At 39.1% G+C, this 25,622-nt stretch overlaps 1 protein-coding gene across 1 annotated transcript in view; it reads left to right on the forward strand.

Annotated features, from left to right (window-relative positions):
* LOC308197434 (uncharacterized protein) overlaps positions 1-10,537 on the forward strand; it is a 170,262-nt gene extending 159,725 nt beyond the window's left edge. The window contains exons 3-6 of the mRNA XM_080597879.1: positions 7,368-7,432; positions 8,397-8,444; positions 8,796-8,877; positions 9,235-10,537. Of these exons, the coding sequence (XP_080454005.1) occupies positions 7,368-7,432; positions 8,397-8,444; positions 8,796-8,877; positions 9,235-9,362 (323 nt within the window). The 3' untranslated portion in view covers positions 9,363-10,537. The remainder of the gene's footprint in view (positions 1-7,367; positions 7,433-8,396; positions 8,445-8,795; positions 8,878-9,234) is intronic.
* Positions 10,538-25,622: the final 15,085 nt, after the last annotated feature.

Raw genomic sequence — 25,622 nt, forward strand, 5'->3', positions numbered from 1 at the left:
TTCATTTTATTATTACAAATGGAAGGTAGACTAAACTGGAAGTTTCATTGTTGTATGTAACAACTTATTCTCTAAAGCTTTCCTAAAAAGCGTAAATAATTCAAGCCTACCCTTATACCTTTTCCTGCCGTAGATGTATTTATTGTATGTGGGCTTCAGAAATAAGAGAGTACGCATTTTCTCATATTCTTTAGACAGACATTTTTTTCCCAGTGCTGTCAGATATTGTTGGTAGAGCTCCCCTATTCAATTAAGTGGTCATTTAATCAGTCCTCAGGCAGTAGTTTTGCATTTTGGAGGACCTTGTCAGGAAAAGGCTAAGCGCTCCTTTCAGGCTGTGAGGTAGCTTTCCTTACCACTGTTCAGTCTTGTTACAGCAAACTGTTGCAACCAGTTCCTAAACCTCCTGATAAAAGTCAAGCACTTCACAGACTGCGTTAAATATTCTCCTTTGTGAAGAATTGTAGTCTGGAAGAGAAAGAGTTGCTCTTAGCTTGGTGTGGCTTTGGACCAAGGAGTTAAATAGACAAGAACAGTTCAGTGGGAAGGGACCTTCAGAGGTCACCGAGCCCAACTGCCTCACCACTTTGGGGCTCACCAATGGTACTGAGGGCAGTGTCCTAATGCCCCTTGAACACGGGGGCACCAACCACCTCGCTGGGCAGCCTGCTCTAGCCTTTGGCCGTCCTCATGGGAAAGCAATGCTCCTGGTGCCGCTGGTGCCCAGGGAGCAGAGCCCGGCACCTGCCTCTGCGTGAAGTCGCCTCTTGGCCTCCTCTCCTCTAGGCTGGGCAGCCCAAGCCTCCTCAGCTTCTTCTCACAGCACATGCTCTCCTGCCCTAGGCCAGTTTGTTGACCTCCTCTGGGTGCTTTCAAGGACCTTAACATCCTTTTTGTTCTGTGAAGCCCAGAGCTGCACGCAGTATTCGAGGTGATGACTGATTCTTTCTGCTCAGAACTGAATTACTTGAGATTTTGCTTTGAACTAGAGCTTGGGGATTTTGTAAAGGAACTTGTATAGTTGATTGCTCTGGTAACATGAGGAAGCTTTTCAATTTTTCCACTGAATACCGAAATTGAGTTGCTGGTATTGCTCTGTACTCAGGATATTGTTCCATAAATAGGATAACCTATTATCTGATGATAACTAAGTAATAATTGCACAATTTCATTGATGAACTCTTACAAATAACAAAGTAAGAGGTTTTTAACTAAATCTGGAGTGGAGCAGCATTAAAAGGGTATTCCTGTCACATCAAAATATAGCTGTCGTACATCCCGGTTCACGTTGCAGACGTGGTGCTTCTATGCAAGAAGGAGCAGAATGAGAAGCGACTGTTAATTTCTCAGAGATGGTGGTGGCACCAGGCACCAAGAGACAGTTGTTCTGCACGCTGAAAAATGCTGGGATGGCAGTGTAACCCCTCTGTGTTTCTGGCACGAGTAACGGGTAGGTCACCTGCAAATGTGTGGCTTGGGCCTAGACAGACAGTTGACAGATGTATTTAGTTGGCACATAGGTCTCCAAGCCCCCAGAATGAACCAGTTTTTTTAAGTGGTGGTCCCATTACAACACAATTTTTATGAAGGCAATAATATGCTTCTGGAATATGAAATGCTCTTGGGATTTAGGGATGTTTTCCCAGTTTAATGGTACTCGAGCTGTTTCCAGGCTCCGGTGGAGCATGGTAAAAATGCATAATGGGTACAAGGAGACCTGAGAAGGATGGATCCATCTCTAGTTCAGATGCTGGTACTGGTTATGCAGGCTTCCCTCCCTCCGTCCCGCAGTCAGGAGAGATACCTGTGGTAGCTATTTGAAATTTCCAGGTATCTGCCTTACCTTTAGCGCTGTGCTAGACTCACAGTCTGAGAGTCATGGCTAATGCATTGACACTTGATAGGTGGAACTTCCTAATAAAATAAGAATTGCATCTACAAAATAATTGCCTCTTGGTAAGCAGTTTGCAGTCATCTTCATATTTCTTCACAGAGGAAAAACAGAGGCAGAGTCTGTTATGTAGCATTAACCTTGTACCTCACATAAACAATGTAATGCATTTCTTAATGCCGTCAGAAAATGAATGATAGCAATAGTGTTTATCATACCATTCCATATGAATAATAAATTTTGCAATGTGACAGTAATAATGGATTTCATAAGTGTCAGACCTCCAGGAGGGACGTTACTCCCTGTTTTGTTTGAGTCTCTCCCTAATAGTCTAACGCTCTTCAATGTACCGGTAGACGGAGAGTGGCTCAGTTAAGCCGTGTATATTGAACTGTCATATATACATAATATACACAAAGCAGGATTATGGTAGGGAGAAAGGAGAACTTTGTCCTCAATTGTCTAGAAAATCTGAAGAATTTTGAGACTTCTTTTTTTTCTTTCTTGATTTTTTTCTCTTGAAATGAGTGGTATAGTTGGTTCTTCGTGTTCTCCATTTCCCCAAAATACCCATATTTAATGATAGACATATTCTGTTCTCCAACCCCCTTATCATTCAGCTTTTTTGAGAGAGCACAGATGTATTCTGGATGATTTTGTTGGCAACATCAGCCTCTCATATTTGTCAGTCAGAAGAAAGATGTCAGATATTTTTGATTAGTGGTCAGGGAGAACTTTTCAATGCTCATGAGGGAAAGCTCCAGCACCATCACTCCGATATTTTTATGTATGAAAGGCTCTTCCCTATGGCGTTAATAGCACTGCAGAGGTTGAATCACTTGCTGTATAATTGAGGCAAGATTTATAATTATTTAAAAGCAATAGTTTTGTACCTGGAAGACTGACTCATTTGTGCTTTAGAGATGCTGTTGTGGGTTTTCGCTTTTTGAAAGATTAAATTGGCTTTACATTATCCTGTGTTTCCAGTATGTTTTCTAACTCTGTGACAGATGTTAGCTTACAGCATCAACTAATACAGGTAGGAAGAGGAATGCTTTGTATTTCCTTCTGCATCCTTAATCTGGTACTATTTTGTGTTTTCATTAATAACTCGGATAATGAAATAAAGAGTGCACTTAATACATCTGCAAATGGTAATAAGCTTCAGGGAAAGGCCTTGAGCACTCTGAAAGTGCACAAGATAATCTTGAGCAATTGGTGGAATCACCTGAAATAAACAGGATTGCAAAGGGCTGAATGCGAAATTCAGTACTTCAGTACAAGGAACCAACCACACAAACAGGGAACAGACCAGGCAAAAGCTCTGCAGACAGGATCTGAACACAAGACAGTGGGCTGATATTGTTACCAAAACCCACTGACCCCAAATATTGTGGGATATAACACCTTGTGCCCTATTAAAATCAAGTGTGAGATATTAAAAAAATAATAATAATCAAATCCTGGGTATATTACTCAGCTGTGAGAATATTTCAGCTCAAGTACTATGCCTAGTTTTGAGTACTACATTGTTTTGTTTTGAGGTTCTTAGCTCATATTTTTATCAGTTTATTATTTAGTACTTGCAAACTTCACATCTTCCCAGTGCAGTGTAAACATAAAGGGGAAGTTATTACCTGGTTCCTTTCATGTGGGAATTTGTAATGATTGTTGTTCAATATCTGGTATACACAGAAGGAATGGATATGTATATTACTTTAAAGCATGAGAGGTATCTTCAGATAAATGTTAATTACATTATTGTTCAGCCACTTTGCATAGTAAAACTCCATTACAAAGTGAGTTCCTGTTCACTGTAAGAGAAGCAGCTAGTAACTGTGATTTACAAAGCTATCAGAACTCTGGAAATGTTCACTTTAATCAGAACTGTAATTATGAGGAAATTTGCTGCAGGAAAATTTACTCACAGAATAAAGATTAAAAAGATCTGAATGTTGTCTATCAAAGTGCAACAATTAAATTTTCTTTCCAAGCCTGAGAGATCTTTGTGGAAGGGGGAAGAAAAAAAAGGGGAAAAAAAAAAAGCAAAATCCTGTCTTTTCATTCTAGTGGAGAAAATAAACTGCAACTGTTACTGTAATTTCCTCAGATAACGGTAAGCAAGTGTCTATGAACGTACACACACATGCAATGACTGGATTTATTCTGCTCTCTGAGGCTGGAATTTCCTATCAATACTGATACCTGTGATTAACTCTCTCATATTAAATAATTCTTTTGGCTTGAACATAACAAAATCACTGATCTGAAAAGGTGTTTTTCTCGTTCCCGGGGCTTCTGTATCCCCCGCAGCTGCCATGTGGATGCTTGTAATATTTCATGTACTCATCGTTCTGACAATTGCTATGCAGCCTTCTCCTCCTCTCGTCTCAGGAGATAAAGCTGAGATGTTGTCATCCCATTGTGAGCAACCTGGCAGAGCTGGCTGTTCAATGAAAAAGCATAGCATGTATAAAGTGAACTATGGGACCTGAAATCCATTGAGGAAAAACAAAATAATAATAAAAAAAAAAAATCTCAAATGGAAAGACTGACTTTTCAAATAGCAATTTCCTGCCAATATTTTCCTCACTGCCTTATATGAGTCTATGGTAAATATGCATATCAAAGTCCAAGGGGAACAATGGGAACACAAATGTACCTTGTATAAACCAATTACTGCAGTGTAGTCAATAGTACTTTGACAGTTTAAACTTGCTTAATTGTTTTAATACTGGAGGGTCATAAGAGTTCCACTAAACCAGGAACTGAATGTTGTTGTTCTTGACTCTGGACCAGAATAATATGACATGTTTGTAATTTTTTTACAAGCTTGGAAAATAATAGTGACCTTGGAGAAGATGAGAGTATTAATTCAATTATTAAGATGTGGTTATAACGCAATTTTCCAGAACTGCAATTTATTGATACTTGATATCTGATGAATATGTGTATGTATTGCTCCGAGGCGTCTGCACAAATCTGATGTCCTGGAAGTAACTGGAGATGAGCTAGGGAAGTCTGTGCATTCCTCTGTGTTGCAATGCAGTGCTATGTTAGAGAGAGATCAGAAATCAGGTTGCTTGCATCTTATTTATAAGGCAGAGTATCAGACATACGACCAGTTCAGATTTGCAAGAACACTTGCATCAGCCACATGATATGCCTGAGAGAGCTGATCCAGTCGTTTCCAGTTCATGAATAGGACTGCACTAAAAGCTACCTTACAGATCTGATTTGCACTGTACTGAACAGTATGGAAACCTTTATAACCATATTGCTTCCTCACCAGTGCTCTCATGGGAGTTAGCACTGAGCATGACCATTGTCCTTCTGGCCTGACTCGGCACAATGGAGAGTTCTGCAAATACATACGTGTGTTGTGGTAATTTTTCCTCCTTTATGTACAGTGAGAATAGAGAAAGAGGAATCTAACATAAGCAAGCCCGAAGTCAGACACAGGATCAGAATACTAGACCCAGAAATATTGTATAGTTACCCTGTCAGTAGGAAGAAGGAATGATCCTATGAGGCAAAATTAATCACTTTTGGAACCTTAAGAAATTGCATTCGCACACTTGCTGATGCAGCTGAATCACAAGGGCACGTGTGAATGGCACAATGCAGAATAGTCACTGTGTTAGCTGGAGGCTTAGTCTGATCTAATTAACCCTGCTCAGAGGCAAGGTTAATGAGTCTGGGTACGGTCCGGCACAAGAGGTTTTTTTCAGCTTGCTTGGAGCTACCCTAAGGCTCTGCCGTAGGAGTGCGGTATAGACACGCAAGTCATTAAAATGCAAACATGTGACGTCAGGATTCTTGCATGGTTTCATGCAGCACCTCACAATAATGCATATCATAATGAAAGGGCACTTGTGCTCTTCCTGGCTGAGTGACTATCTTAGAGCTACAGCTGTGAGCAGCGCTTCACTAGCGGATGGGAGCAAGGAACACCTGCCCATAGGGGAAGTGACCCATAAATACCAAAGAAAAGGTATAGCGATGAACTGGTGGTATGTGGAGGTTAGAGAAAGATCAGCTTTCTTGCTGTTTTACCAAAGGCTATGCTGGATGCTGATTTCACTACAAAACTTCTGTACAAGTTGCTAAGGTATCCTTTCCTATCCAGAAACCAAGCTTCTGATAGGAAACCAAGTCAGCCTATAACAGTTTTATGACTCGAGACAAGAGCATGAGCTCCACGATCCAAGAGGTTTCTTTTGGCATTTTCTGTGCAATCACAGACACTTCCGTAGCACCTGTGTTCCAGAAACATCCACACATCACACATTTCTGGTCATAATACACAAATTATTTTCCAAAAATCAGGCAACCTACTATAGAGACCCAAAGTATAAATCATATTAATGATAAAGTGTAACGTTCAACAGGTTGTCTACTCCCAGTGAAAGCTTTCTTCTTTCCCGCTTTCCCCACTGCCCAGCATTCCAACAAATTGGGGTTATTAATGAACTATCTAACTATTTTTATTTCTAATTCCAAATAGTTAAAGGAGAAAAACTTTTTTCTTTTTTTCTCATATAGGTGCATTTAATGAAAATCATAATAATTACGCAGACAACATAGGTGCAAATATTTATAATGAAATAATACTACTTCTGCTATAAGTAGGATAAATTAGATCTTCCTTCTCAAGTGATTGTGACTGTTATCTTGAGAGTGGTTTATTCAAAAGGAATGTAGTCTATTTCACGTTAATTGGGACATGCAACTAATTAACACAGGTCTGGGAAATTAACTGTTTCTTCTTAGGTTGCTGTCTTTCACACCAGTGAAAAATGTCATATAACAGTTTAGCCATGAAGTTTGAGTGAATAATTTAAATGATTAATTTCTGTCTTTTTGTTCGTGTTGGGGGGATTTTCCATGCTTGCTTTACTGAAATTACACAGGAATGGTAAATAATTTATGGACTTCCTCCTTTCCCATTCCCATGCCCGAACACTGACCATTCTTTCTTATCAAATTACTTACACACATCTCATGATCCCAAGTTTCTCACCTCTGGTTGATTGTCTTACATCAATTTGCTGTAATGGGATGTTTTTCACTTCACTTTACAATTTGATACTCAGAGTTGTTGAACATATAAACTTAAAATTCATGTGTTATACATGTTTGATCTAATAAAATAGTTATTGAAATGCTTGCTGAAAGTAAATATAAAAATTGATGCTGATTTGTCCAAATATAATTTCCAGTCTGTATATTTGATATCAATTTGTTCCACCACATGCTTTCATCTATGTCATGTACTTCTCAGATTAAATGTTTTAGTAAAAATTTGTTATAAAATTAGTTTGCTGCTGAAATGTCATCTCAACCTCATTTTTGGCTTTAGCTATATTGGAAACTGAGAGTAGTGGTAATAATACTTAATGAAATGTCATCTGAAAAGCTAAGTGATCTGGAGGAGCTTGGCAAAGAGAATAGATACCATTAATTTCATTTGCAGATTGGAGGAAACTGAGGCCTAAGAAGATGGAAAAAACTTGCCCAAAGTCATTCAGGACTCCAGAAGTAAAGTCAGACTTAGAATAAATGTCCTTCCAGTTCCATTTTTCAGCTTACTATGCTAGGATCCAATATTCAGTAATCAAGTTTAGTAAGCCAAAATGCTGTAGTTCCAAGTAACTCTTTAATAAAGAGAAAGGAATTATCATTGTAATAATGTTTCCAACAGTGAAAACATTCCTGTAGATATACCAATTTTAGTGCTACTGAAATCTTTCCTACTTTCAATAAATTTGTCAACATTTAAATGTATCCACTAAGTATGATTTTAATGTCTAAGTGGAAAAAAAAAGAAATAAACATTCAAGGCTTCTTAATCACAAGAAAATTAAAAAATATTAATTTCAGGTGTCTGATAGATATATAGTATCTGTACTCCTACGTGTTTTTCTTGTGATGCTTAAGGTACTCCAGAGGGACAGCACTTTGGTTCCCTCTGACATTAGTCTGTATTTGTTACTGAAAGAAGTGAAGGTTTATTTTTGAACCTGCATGGTAACCTGTGTAAGCTGCAGTTATCAGATTAACTTGTTTGAGTTCTGTTGTCTTTCTGAGGCTGCCTTCTCATCAGTGCTGCGCTTGTATAGCTCTGGAGTAACATCAGTATGGCCTGCATATTTAGAGGGACAGGAAAATATCCTCCTCCATGTACAAGTTTTTGTATGGAAGAGCCCACTTCTAATTCCCTGGATACAAGTACTACAAGTACTAACAACTTTGGTGTTCTGGGTATAACCTGCCACGCAGAGCAGTCTCATTGCCATTTGCACAAGAGCCTGCGCAGCACGCAGATGTTGAGTGCAGCCCTCTAAGCTTAGTTAGTGGTTCCCCCCATTTATCACATGAGATGACTCCTTTGATTTTATCTTGCATGTTTTTTCTTTCTCAAATCAGTAGTACTCTCTGTAGGAAGTCTTATTGCTTCTGTTTCTGATTTCTTCACATTTTGATGCTCCTTGTATTTTCTCAGATCAGTTTAAATTCTTTCTTCTCGAGAGTCAGTGAAAAGATGTTTCAGGTACAGATTTTTATTTTTTTTTTAAACTTAAGTGGAGAAAGAATTGTGTTTCTACTTCCACTGGGGGGTAAAAGAAAAGTAGAGTTGTTGCAAAAGCCTTTTGTTTTGTTCGATATTATGTGTGTTTTGTATTCTTTAAAACTACAGTGGAAGCTTTAGATGAAAGAGGTACATGCATAAGTTCAAAGCCTCTCCTGCTTGATCAGTATTCCCACAAGAAACATGGATGAGAAAAGGTGGATGGGGAAAGCCTGACTGGACTCATCTCGTCAGCTTGGCTAGAGGGAACTAATGAAAAAAAATCTTTTAATTTTTGTTTGTTTACTTGCTTTCATTTTTATTCCCCTCTAGGCACAAAACAAGCAAACTGAGCTCTATTTAAAAACAGTGTGCTTTCGCTCCCACACACCATCTTTTCATAATCAGAATCTTGGTAATTTTGTGTTAGAAGTTTTCTATGAGCTTTTTCAAGGAGAAGAAAAAATGCTGAAAGAGCACCCGGGGGAAAACTCTACAGTCTCACAAAAGATAATTTTCTACCTGATTGCATAAATAAGAGCAAAAATTGGTGTGTTGAACTTTGTGTTTGTTAGTATTTAGGCCATGATTCAGATAATTGTTTTTCCTTGGGGTCAGGCTTGTGTCTGAGCTCTTCAAAGTACTTCATCCCTGTGTGTGCATTTGTTATAGTCTTACAAAATGACATCTAAAAGGAATTGGAATAAATGGCAGTCAGGTTCTCCAAAGACTTCAGGATCTAACAATATCATCTAGGTTGTATCCTTTGCAGCTCTCTTCAGACAGTGCGGTTGTTTAATGAAGCTGTTGAAATTTGAAAGGCAGGTACGTTTTTCTTGTGTCTTATCAGACAGAACAATCTCTGGCAAAGACATGGGGAAGAAACTTACCACTACTTAATCTGAAATTGCCTACCTCAGGTTTTCTAGAGGCAGTTCTGATGCCAGCCTGGTGGAGATACAGTAGCAGACTAAACAGGTCAATTGCTGTCTTTTAAGTGGCTCTGGGTGTTTTGTTTTTATTTTTTTAACTTTGTTTGTTTCAGTAAATTTTCATAAATAAATGTAATTAGCATTTGTTTCAACTCTGGGTGATTCAGTATACCTACCACAGGAGCACACCACACAGTCTTAACAATAGAAGGATAGAAAAGGAACCCTATCAGAAAATGGTTCAATGCTTGTAACAACAACTGTATGATGAGCCTTTCATTGTTTATGGAGCTATAATCTAATTCCCTCTAATATAATTTCTATTCCCTTTCAGTACAACAAAGAACATGGTATCATACCGGTTCTATCATTTGTCACTATTAAATCTTTTAGAGGTATGCTAGCAGCTGTGAGTGAGAATTGATAATTGAGATTGATGAAGTGATTCAAATAAATCAGCAGTTCATAACTGAGAAACTCTCTGATGTACAGACAGGTTTTTAACTATATTTGGTCTTAATATTTTTTGAGTTTCAAAGGAAGAAGATGAGAGCTAAGATCTTTTTCCTCTAGCAGCATGGTAGATTACATAAACAACTTTGTGAAATTTGCCAATTGCTAGCTCAAAATATCTGCATCTCTCATACTTTGTGAGAATCACCACATCTTTTTTGCCACCTCTTTTTGGAAAGATAAGGAATTACTAGTTGACTTTACCAAAGCTTAGAGCATAAGTGGAGTTGGCATGATGGCTAATGCATCTTGCACTTGTGTGTCTATGAAAAGCAGTAGCATACGACTGCTCAGATTATTTAGTGTCCCAATGACCAGCTATTGGCCGTTTAAACAGAAAAGGTTTTCAGGCCAGCCCTTTGGGAAAAGTCTATCCTATTCTGGCGTTTCCAGTTGGGAATCAAACTTCTATAACCAATGTTAAGAGTCCCTACCAACAGCACATGCTTATTGGCTCAAAACTTCAGTACAGAGGAATTTTGATTTGGAAATACGCAGCCAATAGTTAAATAGTTCTTGTTCTCTGAGACACCTCCTCAGGAGGCTTGGGGGGTTTCTCTCTGATGCTGTCTTCATTATGGAAACTCAGACCAGATGGATAAAATTGAGATAACTGATACATTTTGAATGACATCTCATATTATTAAAAGCATATTATTATTATTATCATCATATTACTATTAAATGTTTAGTGAATACGGAAGGGATGCTTTCAGTGGTGAAAGAGGGTGAGAGGCTTATGGTTATGCAGAAATTTCATGTTCAGCCCTGCCAATCAGGAAGAGTTTCCTGGAATCTGCCCTATTGCAGATCAGTGTGAGGCAGTGTGATCCACACACAAGCACTTCTTTTCTGAATCATTAACTCAGATTTCAGACCAGATATGGATGTTATGACACAATTTACATTTCATGAAAAATGTTTGTAAAATTTTGTACAGTGGATTTGTCCTGTGAGATGGTGCTTCCAACGCCATTCTGGAAGCTGTTCTCCAGACAGATCTTGTGCCTGATGCAAATTCATGCATCTTCTTTGTGTTCATGGACGCATAAGGCTGAAACAGTCTTTGTCTCTGCCAGAATAAAACTGTGTATAGCTGTATGGCGGAGTTGTTAAACCAATGATTGTCTGAATCTTAGTGCTTGGATGAAGATCTGAAAGTAGTGCTGCTGCTTGTGGGCAAACATCTATATCATAGAAGATAAAGCCAAACACAAGATAGCTTTCTACTCTGCATGCTCTCCACATCAATGTGATTATGTACACCTAATGCAAAGTCTGGTGTAAAGTTCTGAGTAGTCTTACTAGAGAAGGTAATTGGAAGTTTGTAAGACTGACAATTTAAAGTGTTGTTTGTTTTTACTGTGGAAAGTTTCTTAAGCCAGAAATGTTGTGAATAAGCCTAATTGAAAAGCTAAGGCTTGCGTGGTAGTTTCAGTTTCAAATGACCTATTTTAAGGGAGGAGAGAGGGTTGTGACACAGTTATTAAAAACTTGGGTCCATGTTGTGTCTTCAGTTTTTAAGTAGAATTTTCTTTTGAAATCAATGGCACTAGGTGACACTTGGGTTTTGATCAGTGCATAACAAGTTACTGAAGTTAGAGGAAAATTCACTTTGGTAGATGTCCTGGCATCCTATGCAGAAGGAGAAATTTGTTTATAATTTTCCCCCCCCTGTATATAAATTAGGATGTCCATCTTTGTCAGGCTGGTCTGGTATGGCTGTGAAATACAGTATACTGAGATACTAGGGAGGGAGCACTAATTCAGGCACTGACAAAAGGCAAGAAGATGCTGATGAAATGTTGTGTATGAGATGCAGATCTGAGTACTACATTGTTCTGACCTGCACAGATTTACAGTCATTATTGTCAAAAACATCAGCATCTCACAGAAAAACAAGAATGAAGGACAGCTTCCATAAACAGAAAAGTAAACATGAAAGCCAAATATTTTGCCTCATTAGTCCTCATTAGGATTAGGGAGACAGGTAATATGTCAATGGGACTGAATAATTAGGACATAATGAATCTTCTTAATTCATGCTTCTCAATCAGGCAAGGACCACTGAGAAGAGTCTGGCTCAGTCTGTAACTCCAGTCTCCTGTTTCTTTATTTCTATGGAAGTATTTTCTAACATTGAATGTGGACCAAAAATTTCAGAAAATGTGCACAAGTTGGTGGACTAAAGTGACTGAAGTCTTTAGGAGGGAATAGTTTACCCAATACTGTATGTAAACAAAACAAATGGTTTTTCAGTGGCTGCATCTTTCTTTTCACTGCTTGGTCTGCATCTGTTGATCAACATATTTATTGATCTCTTTCAATGCAGAAATGGCCACGGCTGTGAAAAACAGGTCCCAGCTAGTAACACGGTGGTATTGAATTTAGTCCACAGCATTTGCATGCACCTCTGTCCAGGTCTGTAGCATCCTTGCATTTCCTAAACTAAGCTTATAACAGTTCATTGGGCCAGTCTGGGTAGGGATCTGGCAAATGCTGATGAGAACTCAAGTTTTGTTGAAATTAGGATTTGAACTAACGTTTCCAGAGTTTAACGTGGTGTGCAGCTGAGCTCTCTCGAGATATGTGTGGCTTACAAATGCTATCATGTACATGACCGCAGTAGGATATGTCATGAATTAGATTAATGCTTGTTCTTGTGGAGCTGCACAGAAAACAGTGTCATTTTGCTCATTTTAGCAGTCTGGATTATAGTCTCTCTCCAGTGGGGGAGAGATTTATGAAAGGAGACCATACATAGCATCTATGACTGTCTTCTGCTTTTTAGTAGTTGTTTTCATTAATAAAATATTATGCTTATCTAATTATCCTCTTAATTTTATTGACAAATAAGCTTAATTTGGAAACTGTACTTTCTAATGTCCTTGCCTTGTTTGGGGGTTAGGGGAAGAAGAACATCTTAGTGTTCTGTAGGACTTGTGTGATGTTAATACACCTAAGGCATCTGAATTCTGTAATTGGTTTGGTAGGAATATGGGCCTTGGGAGCCCTACAGAACAGCGCAGTGAGATTTCCATTTGCATATTCCTCGAGAAACAGATGCCTAATGTATTGACCATTTTGTGATGAAAATCTTGCTTAGCGATGCCTTTTTCCAATCTGTCAAGACCTTTGGGGCAATAGACCCTCTTTTGTACACTGTGGCTGTAACACAGTGTTCTCCTGAAACAAAGGAGCATGTATTTGGTATGTACTCAGATTTTTTTTCATGAGTTTGATTTCCTAATCTATCAGAAAGGACTTTGTACAAAGTTCTCCTTTTTGGAGTACTTAAAGCCTGGCACAATTAGGTGTGATCCAATCCAAGGTCTTTTGTGTAGGTTCCAAGTTAGCGGTGCTTAGCAGTGCTTTGTGAAAGGTTGCAATTCCTCATTATGAATAAGTTGCTTTTGTTGTGTAAAGCTATTCTATCTGTCTGGGCACGATTCACTGTACCTGAAGCTCCACCAGTTTGTAAGTAGTAGCTGCACAATTTGTATAGATGGCTTCAGAGTACAATCGGTCATGAAACTTTAGTTCAGCTTTGGCTGTTTGTTATCTTTGGATATGCTGAAGTCAAACAGCATGATTCTTCTCTGTTGTATATAACAAATAGCTGGTAGTTTGCATTCAGCTTCTATTTGTTGCATAAAATTCTGGTTTTATGCTGTAGTAAGAGCAGCGTCGCTGCAAAAGAGACTAGTTTATGGGGAGGAAAGAGAATAAGAGGTGAAAGGATAGTTCAAGTCAGTATTCATGAATGGTGGCCCTTGTCCCAAATACAAAGGTATTTTCTTCAGATGAAAAATAGATCTGCTTTTAATACTGTGTCAGTTCTGCACAGCTAGCAGTTCCAGTTCCAAATCTAAATCACTGGGTCACTTTGGGCTCACAGTTATCAGGGCCTCCTTTTCAGCTTTGACGTGTTTTCTCTAGGATAAAAACAGCCATACTTTATTTGTTATACTGACCTGTGAAACATCAGTGGGACAATATATGGACCAAGTTCAAACACTGGATTTATTGCCAAAGTATGCGTCTTCCATGTAGAGAAATAAAAGTTGTGTGTATATCCCTCACAGGGGAAAATTCCTCTCTTGAGGCAAGCAACAGAGGAGGTCTTATTTCACCAGTGTATTGTGTTGGATTTTTTACGCCCCCCCCAAGAAATTGCTTGATTACATTTTGTATGAAAATTGTGTTGAATTTTGAGGCAGCAACATCACAGATCATGAACTGCTCAGAGGCAGCTGCATAGGGCATGGGGAATTTTTTGCTGCCAGCAACTCTAAAGGAATGAAGTCGTATTTGAGAGGCTTTGTGTGACAATGTGTTCAGCTGTAGAAAAGGCACTTCTTGTAGAGACTAGTGCTAGTTTTCACAGAGGGAAATCAGGAATTTGTGTGAGCAGCCAATCTCACCATAAACACTAGTAGGTTTCACAGTGCTAATTAGAGTATTAAGCTTGTTTTGTTGAACCATATGCAACAGATTAAATTTACCTCAGGTTTTCCACGTGTGACAGACAGACCACGTGTGACAGACAGACAGCAAAGTACGTGCAAGCATAGTCTGGTGTTTAACTTGATTGAAGTCGATGATAAACTCTACAATGCCGTGCAGCGATGACAGAGTGTCTCTATTTGGAGACCACGACAAATAATTAGTTACAGAAATAACTACAACTTGGGCAAGCTCATCTTTTGTATTCAGGGGTTACAAAATGCATTTGCTGGTGTGGTCTGTGAGTGAGCAAGCTTGGGGCATAGACATTGCCTTGAAGGACTTGTAGACACATGTGGACATCTGTTCCTAGCCACTGGTTACTTATGTCATCCAAAATTTTTGGTCAACTTGACATACTGGGCTTCTAAGTCAGAGTAAGGGTGTCTTCTATTTCTTTGCTTAAGCTGTACTTTACTATTGTAAAGTGATACAATTTACTGCTCAAGTTTCATCACCAAGAAAACTACTTGCACATGGATGTAAAGGCTCCCCTGAAGGCTGGGGAGTGAAAAAGAAACAGAAAAATGCTGACATGCTGATTCTTGACTGCATGCTATTAATAAAGCAAGCTGCATTGCTCCAGCAGCCATGTGGCTAACACAAAGTTTGCCTGGAATCACATGCTAAAAAGTGCTTTTGATGATAAATTTGCTCTGCTGCCCTCAGCACTTTTTGGTCTCTCAGGTACACTTCCCATCTCTGCTGAAATTGAAATTCAGTGCCATTGGGGTTGTTCTATGCCCGGAGAAGGCTGGCTGAAAGGAATGGATGTTGTGGTTTCCTAACAGTATGTTAAGAAAGGAAATCACCAGGCTCTGAAACAGCAGTGGTACCCTTCCAGGGTTCCTAAAATATTTATTAAATGGATATCTAACACCTTCAACCAGAAATATGCCAGTGTAGCATGAAATTCTTTGAGATAAAACATGTTGGCCTAATGCAGTCCCCTGTGAAATACCAGACGATAGAGTCAAGTGATGTTTAAATTGTAAAGAAAACAAATAAGCTGCTAGTGCAAAGGGCAAAGTTTCTGTTAGGAAGTGTAGTGTAGCAAGTGCGCGTTGCAGATGCTAAGCTTTGCCCTGGAAGTGAAGGTAAAAAAATCTGCTCAAATAGCAGGTACTTTCCTGATGTTTCCAAAATGTGAAAAGTATTGGAGCACACGCAATATCTGGTGGGTGGCCAAAGTTATTTCAGATTAATCTGTTTTGAATAATGGCATATATCTATTTACTTCCTAATGATCATGTTTTCTTACTTAGTTTTTCAGGTAACCATCTTTAAATGTTTTTTTTTGGAAATAATTATGGATGCGTATTCAGGTTTCGTTACTTTACATATTGTTCTCCGCTCTTGACTGGTTATTTAATTTACCACGTGCATTTATGAGCCTGTGGTTCTTTATGTTTTGGTAGATAGCGGATGATCTGAACAAGCTACAACACAACCATGAGCAAAAATAATGGCTGTATTTATTCAGTGAAGGGGCATAAAGGCTAAGGACCCAGCCGGCTCTGTGTTCAAATGCTGCCTCTGTATTTACTGACTGGCCTTCTATTATGGGGAGATTATTACAGGGAGAGCTCTGCTGCTGCCCCAGCCTGGCATGCCTCTTGCACAAACACCATCCCATGCTGACGCAAGAGAACTGCAGAGATAAGGGCCTAGCTCCAGAGAGAAGTACTCACAGAGGGCATTTCCTGGGTTAAGGAAAATATATGCTGAGCAAATGGAGGCAATTTATGCCCCCTTCATCCCACATAGTTTCTAAGTACTGCTGAGCAATCTTATCTGAAACAGAGCAATAGCAGATTATTAAAGCCAGAAGCTAATGAGTGCGCCCAAATGTTTAGCTTTGCACATTTTAGTCTGCATATGAAATAATGAGTTACCTTTGCAATAGGAATAAATGTAGAGCATATCACTGATATTCAAGTCTAATTAATTATATTCAACCAGATCACAAGACAAAGCATGAGATTGTATTATATCCACCCCAAATTCATGTTTCTCAAAATCTCAAACAAATAAATGCTATCTGACATCATGTCAGCAAACCCAAGGTGTCCCAGACTAAAGCATTTACAGGGATAACAAATAACCCTTAATCTCCTGCAGCTTTATTTTGTAGTGTAAATAAACAACCTTCTACCATTATATGATTTTTTCCTAATACACAGCTGAACATCATGGCTTCAGTGTCTAAGGGCATTAAATTATCTCCATCCTCCTCCCCCTTGGAGGACAAACCACTGGCTTCTGTCAACTGTTGTACTCCGATAGCTCCTCATACTGGAAGACTTCCTTTTCCTTAAAAGTGCTTTCTAAAAACAGTGCTTAGAAAATAGATATTTTGAAACGTATATGCGCTATCTGCAGCTATGCAGTTGCTGGGAATTAGCTCTTTGAGGAGGGAGAAAAAAAGTAATGCAGTGAGCCAGCTGAAAGCTGAGATATGGGTTGTACGTAGCTCTCTTCTTTCTCCGATGTAGAAAGCTCTTTTAACTATGGTTTCTCTATCTTTTAATTATCTGTACAGCTAAGTGTCAGTTTTGGTGTGAAGGAGATACTCAGGACTCAAATGGCAGTGTGTGGTTGTCCATTCCATGCTTTAATTGCACTCGATATATAAAAATGTCTTGCACGTTCTCTTAACATGCAGTTATTAGTTTGGAGAACACTTCTTGTAGCTTCTTAAACAGTCTTATGGGATCCACCTATTATTTAATCCACATGAATTTAATATGTGGTATTCCTCAGTTATGCGGTTGTGCTGTGTTTTGTGCAACCGACAACAAAGCCAGCACATTCAGTAGGGAGTGTGAGGGGGAGAGAAGACAAATGGTTCTTGACCAGCAGAGCGGTGATGTCTGGGAGCTGCTCCACAGCTCAGAGGATTTGTGCCAACATTTAATGATTCCTGCAGCAGGGTCTGGAAGCTACAGAGGAGATTAGGTTGCTGCTGTGCTTGCACTCTGCTGGTCCATCACTAGTGACTCTTTCTGGCCCAAAGACTTTACTCACACAGTACAGGAGAAGGCTAGGAGGAGGGCACGCTGGTTACCTCAGTTAAATAGACAAAGAAAAGTAGACACTGCAGGGTGACAGGATTTGTTCAGGCTCTAAAGAAGCCAAAGGTAACATTGGGCAGCTGTTTGAGCTAGATTTACATCCCCCTTTCCCTGAAATGTGACCTGCGTTACAGGTTTAAAAAAAAAAAAAGTCACTTGATGTTGCTACAAATCTGAGGTCCTGCTAATGCTTTGCAGTGTTTTCTGTAGCAGTGTTTTGGCCATGTTATTGAGAGCATGTGGAGGGAAGAAATGGAAGGAATATATGCCTATGTCTCATCTCTGGTTCTAGCCTGTATCAATCCAGTTTAAAGGAAAAAAAAAAAGGAAACAAAAAACAGTTGCAGCAAATGTGTACACAGATAAATAGTATGGGACCAAGATGTTAAGGCAGTCTTGGCTTTGCCCTTGAGCATGATTTGGTTTGGGCATGGATTTTTGTGCAATCCAATTATTAAGCCTGGCCTAATTATTAAGCCTGTGTTTTACAAGGAGACTTCAGGGAGTTAATCACAAAGAAAGCCTAACCCTCTCTTTTCCAGGGACTTTTTACCTTTTCTATTAGAAAATCCAGCCTTTTTGTTTCACTTCTCATTTGTAATTGTACCTGCAGTCTCATTCTTTGTCTCCCCTACCTAACTAAGTAGAAAGCCCTTCAGAAGAGGGAGAGTCTGGCATTAGAAGTGTGGAGGACTGTAAAGAGTAGAAAGCTAACTTTAGCTTGGATGTCTAAGGACTGCTCAGCTTCATATAACCATGCTAGAAATAAACAAGAATGCAAGACCTCCTGGGTTTTGTAATAAAACACAACCATTTAACATTTAATCCTTAAAAAAAAAAAAAGTACAAGTTTCCGCAGATTTTGAGAGGCATCAGCAGCTTCCTTTCTTTTGGCATCCTAAATAAGACGAATGCTCACTGATAGCAGTGGGAGGTTAACAATCACCCGCTTCAATCAAAAAACTTTACATTTCAAATGCAATCTAAGCTGGGGACAGCTTTCATAAAGCTGTGATGTTGAACAAAATGGCTGTAGCTTAGATGGCATAATTGGGTATTTTGAGTTTTATTATAACTGCTCTTTTATAACATTTTGGTTTTTATATCATAACTGGATCATCTATAGATACTTTTGATAAAATGGGGGGAGAATGTATTTAAAACTTCTGCTTTAATTGCTTTAACTCATTAAGATTGCGCATCCTTCTTTTAGCTACTTTACCTTATAGTAAGCTGTTACATGTCAGAGTCACCTTCTGTCTGTCTATAGTACCTCCATTCTTGACCACGTGTATTCAGAAAATCTTCTCGTAGTACTTTTTAGAATAGAACCCTTTTATTTCATCTGTTGATTCAAAATTTGCCAAATGTTGTTATTTTTATAGCGTCTTGAACATCTTGGTTTACAATGGTTCCCTGAGTTTTAAATGAAGGCAAATGGAGCATCAGTGGAATAATTTGCTAAAGAGCTCCTGAGTTTACATTTCTCTATTTTTTGTGGCTTGTGGACTTACACCTCTTGCCTCTGAAGTTGGCATGAATTTTGCTACTGACTTTGGAAGTCCTCATAGCTTTGCTCTGAGCTTGGTGTTTCCAAATTGCATTACTCAGTTTCTCACAAGAGGTCCTTGGTTTCTTCCAGAATTTGGCTCTCTGGTAGGTTATTTGGTCCCTGCCTATAAAAAATGCACTTGTCTTTGAAAATCAATACTCTTCATCAGGTGGTTAGTCCTGGCTTCATGCCACTAAAAAAGGCCAAGGATTTAGAAAATCCATCTATACCACTGCATTATAATTGTTCCTGCATTACTGTGAATAATCTTCTATTGACAAACATCAAAGATCTGTAACATCATCCTTATGATTTATTTTCCTAGAATGAATCTGCCTGCAAATTGCATACTCTGCTTGACAAAGTAAAGATCATTTTGTAACTTTCCCTCGTCCTTCCCTTCTTACAACCTTTCTAGAACACCATCACCACAGTGCGATGTGTAATGGGAGCAAGTTCCCACGTTACACTCATTTCTGTTAATACTTGTTCAGAGTAAGGCTGGCTGTTAAGGATAACCACATTCCTTGAGATAAAGGGCAGAGTAGCAGAACAGGCTGTTGCTTTGAGGAGTCTGCTCCATTTGTGCTGTTGACAAACAAATACCAAAGGAATTTATCTCCCATCATATTGTCACACTGGGATATTTTCATTAGTATCATGATCGCTGGTGGTTTAATGTCATAACCATCAGTGATTGTCTCTGGGTGAAAAAGATCATTTAAAACAAAAATGAATTAGAATTAGGTTAATTTCATTTTGGGTTGCGTGCTTGCAGCCAAAGGGCTCCTCTCTGGATTTTTTTTGCCATTGCTATACTGTCTTTGTGATTACTCTGAAGACACCTACACTTAGTTGTGTGGTTTAATTATATTTTCCTGTAGATCTGGCTGTTGAACTATAACCAATGCTCAATCTTCCCTTGTTGATTTAACATAGATTATTTCCTTTTTTATCCTTTTATGTCTACAACGTCCTGAAAGATACAGGATGCCTTTTCTGTTGTTGTTGTTAATCTAACAGTTCAGGTGTGGATACAGCTATTTGTCTGATTTCTCCTATTGAAGTTTTATATGTTGGCTGTCTTTGGGGAAGACTTACACCTTCCGTGTAAAGCAAGTGAGCAAAAAAATCTGAGAGTTTGTCAGCAAATGTTCATCATCTGTTGCTTTCATTCTAAAGACTACTGGAGTGAGAGAGACAGATTGTTAGCGTCTAAACATCATTGCCCAACAGTTAACATCAGAGATCAAATTCAGCTCCATGATTTGCAACATACTGTCTTTTGGGGATAGTGTGTTTGGCAAAGTGAATTTGCTGAACAGCACCAGTGTCACTTAAAAAAAAAAAAAAAAGGCAGCTGAACACACTCTGCTTTTAAGTACTTTCTGCTGGTAGTGACTTTACAAAGCTTAAGGATGCTTGAGTATAATTCTTGAAACAATAAAGCCACTCTCACTTGTTGTGAGCAGCACCACTGATTTCAAGTATCCTCATTGATTACAGTGGAATTATTCACAGAGAGAGGGTCACAGAGTCTGTCCTGTATCATTGTATTTTTATCTTTCATCAGTCTCCCACTGTCTGATAAATACATAATCATAGGATAGCTGAGGTTGGAAGGCACATCTGGAGCTTGCCTAGTCCAAGCCCACAGCTCAAAGCAGGGTCAGCTGCAGCAGGTTACTCAGGATTGTGTCCGTCAGGTTCTGAATATCTCCAAGGATGCAGACTCCTCAACCTCTCTGGGCAACCTGTTAGAGTTTTTGTTTTTCTTTGCTTTGTTTACCAGGTCTGGCTTTGTCTTTACACATTCTCATCATATATTTATAGGCCCATTTCCCCCAGCCTCTTTTCATACGACTGGTATTTCAAGCCCTTGTCACCTTATAGCCACTTGCTGGACTCGCTCCTTTAAGTCAGTGTCCTTGTAGTGGGGAGCCCAGAGCTGCATGCAGCACTACAGATGTGGCTGCACCAGTGCTGAGCACAGGGTAAGGTGACTTGATGGCAGCACTCCATCTACCTAATGCAGCCCAGGATGCCACTGGCTGCTTTTGTCACAGGGACACGTTGCTGGTTCATGTTCAGCTTGGTGTCCACCAGGACTCGCAGTCTGCAAATCTGCTTTACAGCTTGTCTGCCCCAGCCGGTGCTGGTGAAAGGGGTTTTTCCTCCACTGGCACAGGACTTTGCATTTCCTTTTGTTTTGTCATGACATCCCCTCAGCCACTGAGCCAATCATCTCATAGAAAGCTTTCTTATAGAAAGCTATCATGTCAACCAAGCATTACATTTTCTTCTTTATAAATCCATGGTAACTACTGCAAATCACCTTCTTGTTCTTAACATATTTGCAGATAGTTTGCAGCATTATCTGCTCCATCTCCTTTCCAGCGATTGGGGATGACCAGTCTGTAGTTCCCCAGGTCCTCCTCCTTGCCCTTCTTGAAGATTGGAAGAAATCAAATGTCACTCCTATCCTCAGGAGCCTCCCTTGACCATGACCTTTCAAAGCTACGTGAAAGTGCCCTTGCAATGACACGTTCCACCACCTTCAGCACTTGGGGATGCATCTCATCAGATCCCAAATATCTCCTACCATTTTCACGTTCTTATCCACAAGCTGCGAGTATCAACAATTATTTAAACGTTGATTTGTATAAAAATGGCAACAACCATTTCACAACTATCGTTTTCTGATTAAAGACTTTCTGATTAAAGTTACTTGATCTGCTTGTCCCCTGAGTTCTTGCCAAGTGGTATACTATCAGATGTATGGTTTAAAGTCTTTGATAAATGTAACAGGAAGTCAACCATTTCTCTCACAGTGAGGAGGGAGGGAAGGTTGAGTTTCTAATGTTACAGTGATAATTATCCTACTGTCATTATTCTGTCTCATGCTTCGGCACAGATTTATAAAGCTGATATGATATGCCTCCTAGGCTGGCTCTCTGAGAAGCAGATAAAATTCTGTCTTTTTACAAGCCTGCAGGGAAGAGCTAATTCAACCAGGTTACTCGTGATTTATGGGTCTTTATCCTAATCAGCTTTTCTGACATGCCTCTCATTAGGATACCACTAGATTTGGAAGCAGACACAAAAAAAAAAAATCTAGTTTTGCTTCTCACTGTGAGATGTGCAGAACTTTTCAATGCAGAGACTGCTGTCTGAGTACCTAGGCAAAGCTCACTCAAACCGTACCTGCTTTGGAAAGGTAGATATCTTTTTCTAACAGCCACCAGGACCGCCAAGTGTAGTGTACAGCTCAACTCTGACTAATACTAGGGATGCTATTGAGCATTCAGAAGATCCTTCACATTTTTTAGTGAATATTGATCACTCTAATCTTTATTCTAATTCTGAATACAATCTGCTGTGGTAATTACTTCTTTGTAAGAAAATGGAGACAAAAAGGAGTAGTCTGATAACACACTAAAATCAAAGATAAATTAGCAGAATTTGGTGCTGCTTGACCTTTTTTTTTCCCTGTTTCCTTTCAAGCAAACAAAAAAAAATCCATCATTGCACACTGAAAGGTTGCTGATTTTGGGGATTCTTGGGAACTGTTTCACAGTAGAAGTATATGAAGTGCTTCCACAGTGATCTGAATGGTGATTTGCCACTGCACCTAATGATGGTTTTTAATGCTTGATGTCAATGAGGCATATTATCTACTGTGATATTTTTTCTGGTTACTCCAAGAGTGACATTTAGAAGGATGTAAACATTTGTTAAAAGGAAGATGTAGGTCTGATGTGCCTACATATTTTTAGAGTGCACTGGACTTCCCTTGTCTGGGAGGTTCATGAGGTACAGAGCAAATTTCAGTCACACCCCCGCCTCTTCTAATATGCTAATATACAGTACATCCTATTTACTATCTTTTTTTTAGGATTCAGCTTTTAATATCTACTTTAAAAAAAAGAGATAGAAGAAGGTTAATTACAAACTTCAAATGTAAATCAGGAGGACACAAGCATGCATCTGATATTTTGAACTAAGGGATCTAGCGAGCTTAAGGAATTTGGCAGTATGTTTTATACTATCTGACAAACTACACTTCTCCTCAGATGTATTTGGAATCTAAACTGGAGAAGATGAGTTCAGTCTGAAGGGTAATTCATTCATAATTTTCCTTTAGTTCTGAGTATTTCATGTGGAAACCATGACATTTATGTGAACACGAAGCAATAGTTCATCTCAGGAACGAAGGACATCATTCATATTCTGAAGAATGGTAGAGATTCTTTTGTGTCAGAGTTCTGCAAGCCTTTGGAAATGAAGCACAGTCCCAGCAAGTTTTTCTCTTCAACTTGTGCTTCATAGAGAAAAGACTGGAATCTTCACTGTCCGAGAAAGCACGATTTTTTATTACTTTTAATCACACCTTCATATTGATGTTGTCTAAAGCTTGAATACCAAGCAGAGTATCTGGAATTTAGGTATTTGGAAAGAGGCCAACCAAACCCATATTTCTAGAGCAGCAGAAATATCATCCCTTCAAACTTCTCTAGTTGATGCTTGTAGCTTCACTTATTTCAAAATTAGCTATACCTTTTCCTTTCATCTGCATCTGAGAGCTTAGTTACTTAATAAAGATCTTGATTAATAAAAGAAAAGCTTTTACTAGATGCAACAACTTTCAAAACAACGAAAAATATCCTCTTACCTGTCAAGAAAGCTGGTAAGCTCCTACTGTCAAATGAATTAAAAAAAGCAAAAAGAATAATGCAGTATGCATGGCCACATTTGCAGAAAGCGTATACAGCGTAGTTTCCCTTGAAGCGATGTCCCTAATATTATTTGAATTGCCAGAGGATTTGTTAATTGAGACCCCCCCTTTTTCACCCCTTCATTTTCCATTCTTATCCTGCGATGGTATTTCATTTGTTTTCTGAAGAGCATAATTGCTTTTTGGTGTTTGAGTAAAACTCTAAAAACACTCTAAAAATGTTTTGCAGAAACTGATGACTCCCACTCACAGCTCAGGCAAGAGTGAAATATTTGGATTGATATCTTCTTGCTTAGTACAACATGCACTTCTTTGGCTTCTTGGGTACAGCAATAAAAGCGTTCCAAGTTTTACTAGCTTATGCAGGTGGATAGGTCTTACATCTCAAAAGTGCAATTAACAGAAAACAGAAGAGAATTAGTCTTGGGCAGCTATGTCCAAGCTAATTCCAATTTCAGAATGTGGACTTATTTCAGTAATACCTTTTGTATATGAAATTTTCATTTACATTCAGAACTAGCTCCCACTCACCCCTGCCCACTGTCCTACAAATAATTGGTGCCTTATGGAAAATTGATTTTTTTCTACCTTGTAAGCCATATAAGCAAACATTTGTTACTGGCAAAAGCTCATATTTGCCCAGATGGGAAACCTTTTTCTCCACTGTTCTCCACAGATAGGAGCTTTCTTTTAGAAACAGATAACAAAGCAGCACACTACAGTCCAAGGGCTGCCTCAGGGCAATTTAAATATTCATTCACAAGAAGAAAGAAAAGAAATTAGAGACTGGCAGGTATTCAGAATATAGCTAATTTCCCAAACATAAATTTGCAGCTCAAGAAAAATTAGTGTCTTGTATTATAAAAATATTGATGTGAATTTTTAATATCCCAAAGGTCAGGGCTGTTCAATGCCAGAATTGTGGTTCAGCCTATCATAAATAGAAGAATCATTTGGAAATTGTGGTGACAGATTCATGCTCAGAATATTTATACCATGATCATGAGTGATGCTTGAATTTAGACAGATCAGTTTGTAGACTTGCCAATGCCGTTTCTCCATGATCAGCTTTGGGTTCACGTTCATTATCACAGAGCTCGAGGTGTCGTGAGGTGCGTCTCCAAGACGTTCTGTTAGCAGGTGTATTTGAGAAATTGGCTACAAATTATTAGCGATCTTATCAACACCTTTTATTCTCACTTGAAGTACTTTTAAGAAAAGTTACGGAGGAAGCCTGCCTCCAGGTAGGAATAAATGAACTAGGTGTAGGGCCTGCAGCCGAGCAGTTCTGAATGAGCTCAGTGAGCAGCCAGCGAGCGACACCGCAGGCACCAAGCACGAAGGCAGCGGAGCGATGCCGCCTGGCGCGCTGCTGACGCTCTGTCTCACGCAGTCATGGGGTTGCACGCTGATTAATTATGTGCTTTGAATGAAATCCTGCCTCTGCTGAAGTCAGTGGCAAAATTCCCATTGATTTATGTGGAAAGAAGTAGCCTTGTTTCCTACACGCAGCCTAGCCGTTCCCTCTGTGAATCTACTGTTGGATTACTCAGGTTATCCTAATGTTTCAGCTGTGCGTGCACACATAATGAATGTAAGTGGCTGTTTTTGAGATTGCTGAGACAGCATGGAAGCCTTAAAGAATGGTACTTTTGAATTTTGCTATGGCACTCTGAGTAAATCTGATCATGGTCACAAAATGTTCTAGCTTGCAGGTGAGGAAAAAGCTCTTGTGGTTGCTTGACCTAAAGATCACCAAAGGCTTTTGAACTTCACATTATCTCTTAATAACCCACTGATCTGATATTTTGTGCTTCCATGATCTTTACAAATCTTCTCCAGAATGCA

The sequence above is a fragment of the Anser brachyrhynchus genome, assembly GCF_964034855.1.
Source record: "Anser brachyrhynchus genome assembly, chromosome: 6".
NCBI lineage: Eukaryota > Metazoa > Chordata > Aves > Anseriformes > Anatidae > Anser > Anser brachyrhynchus.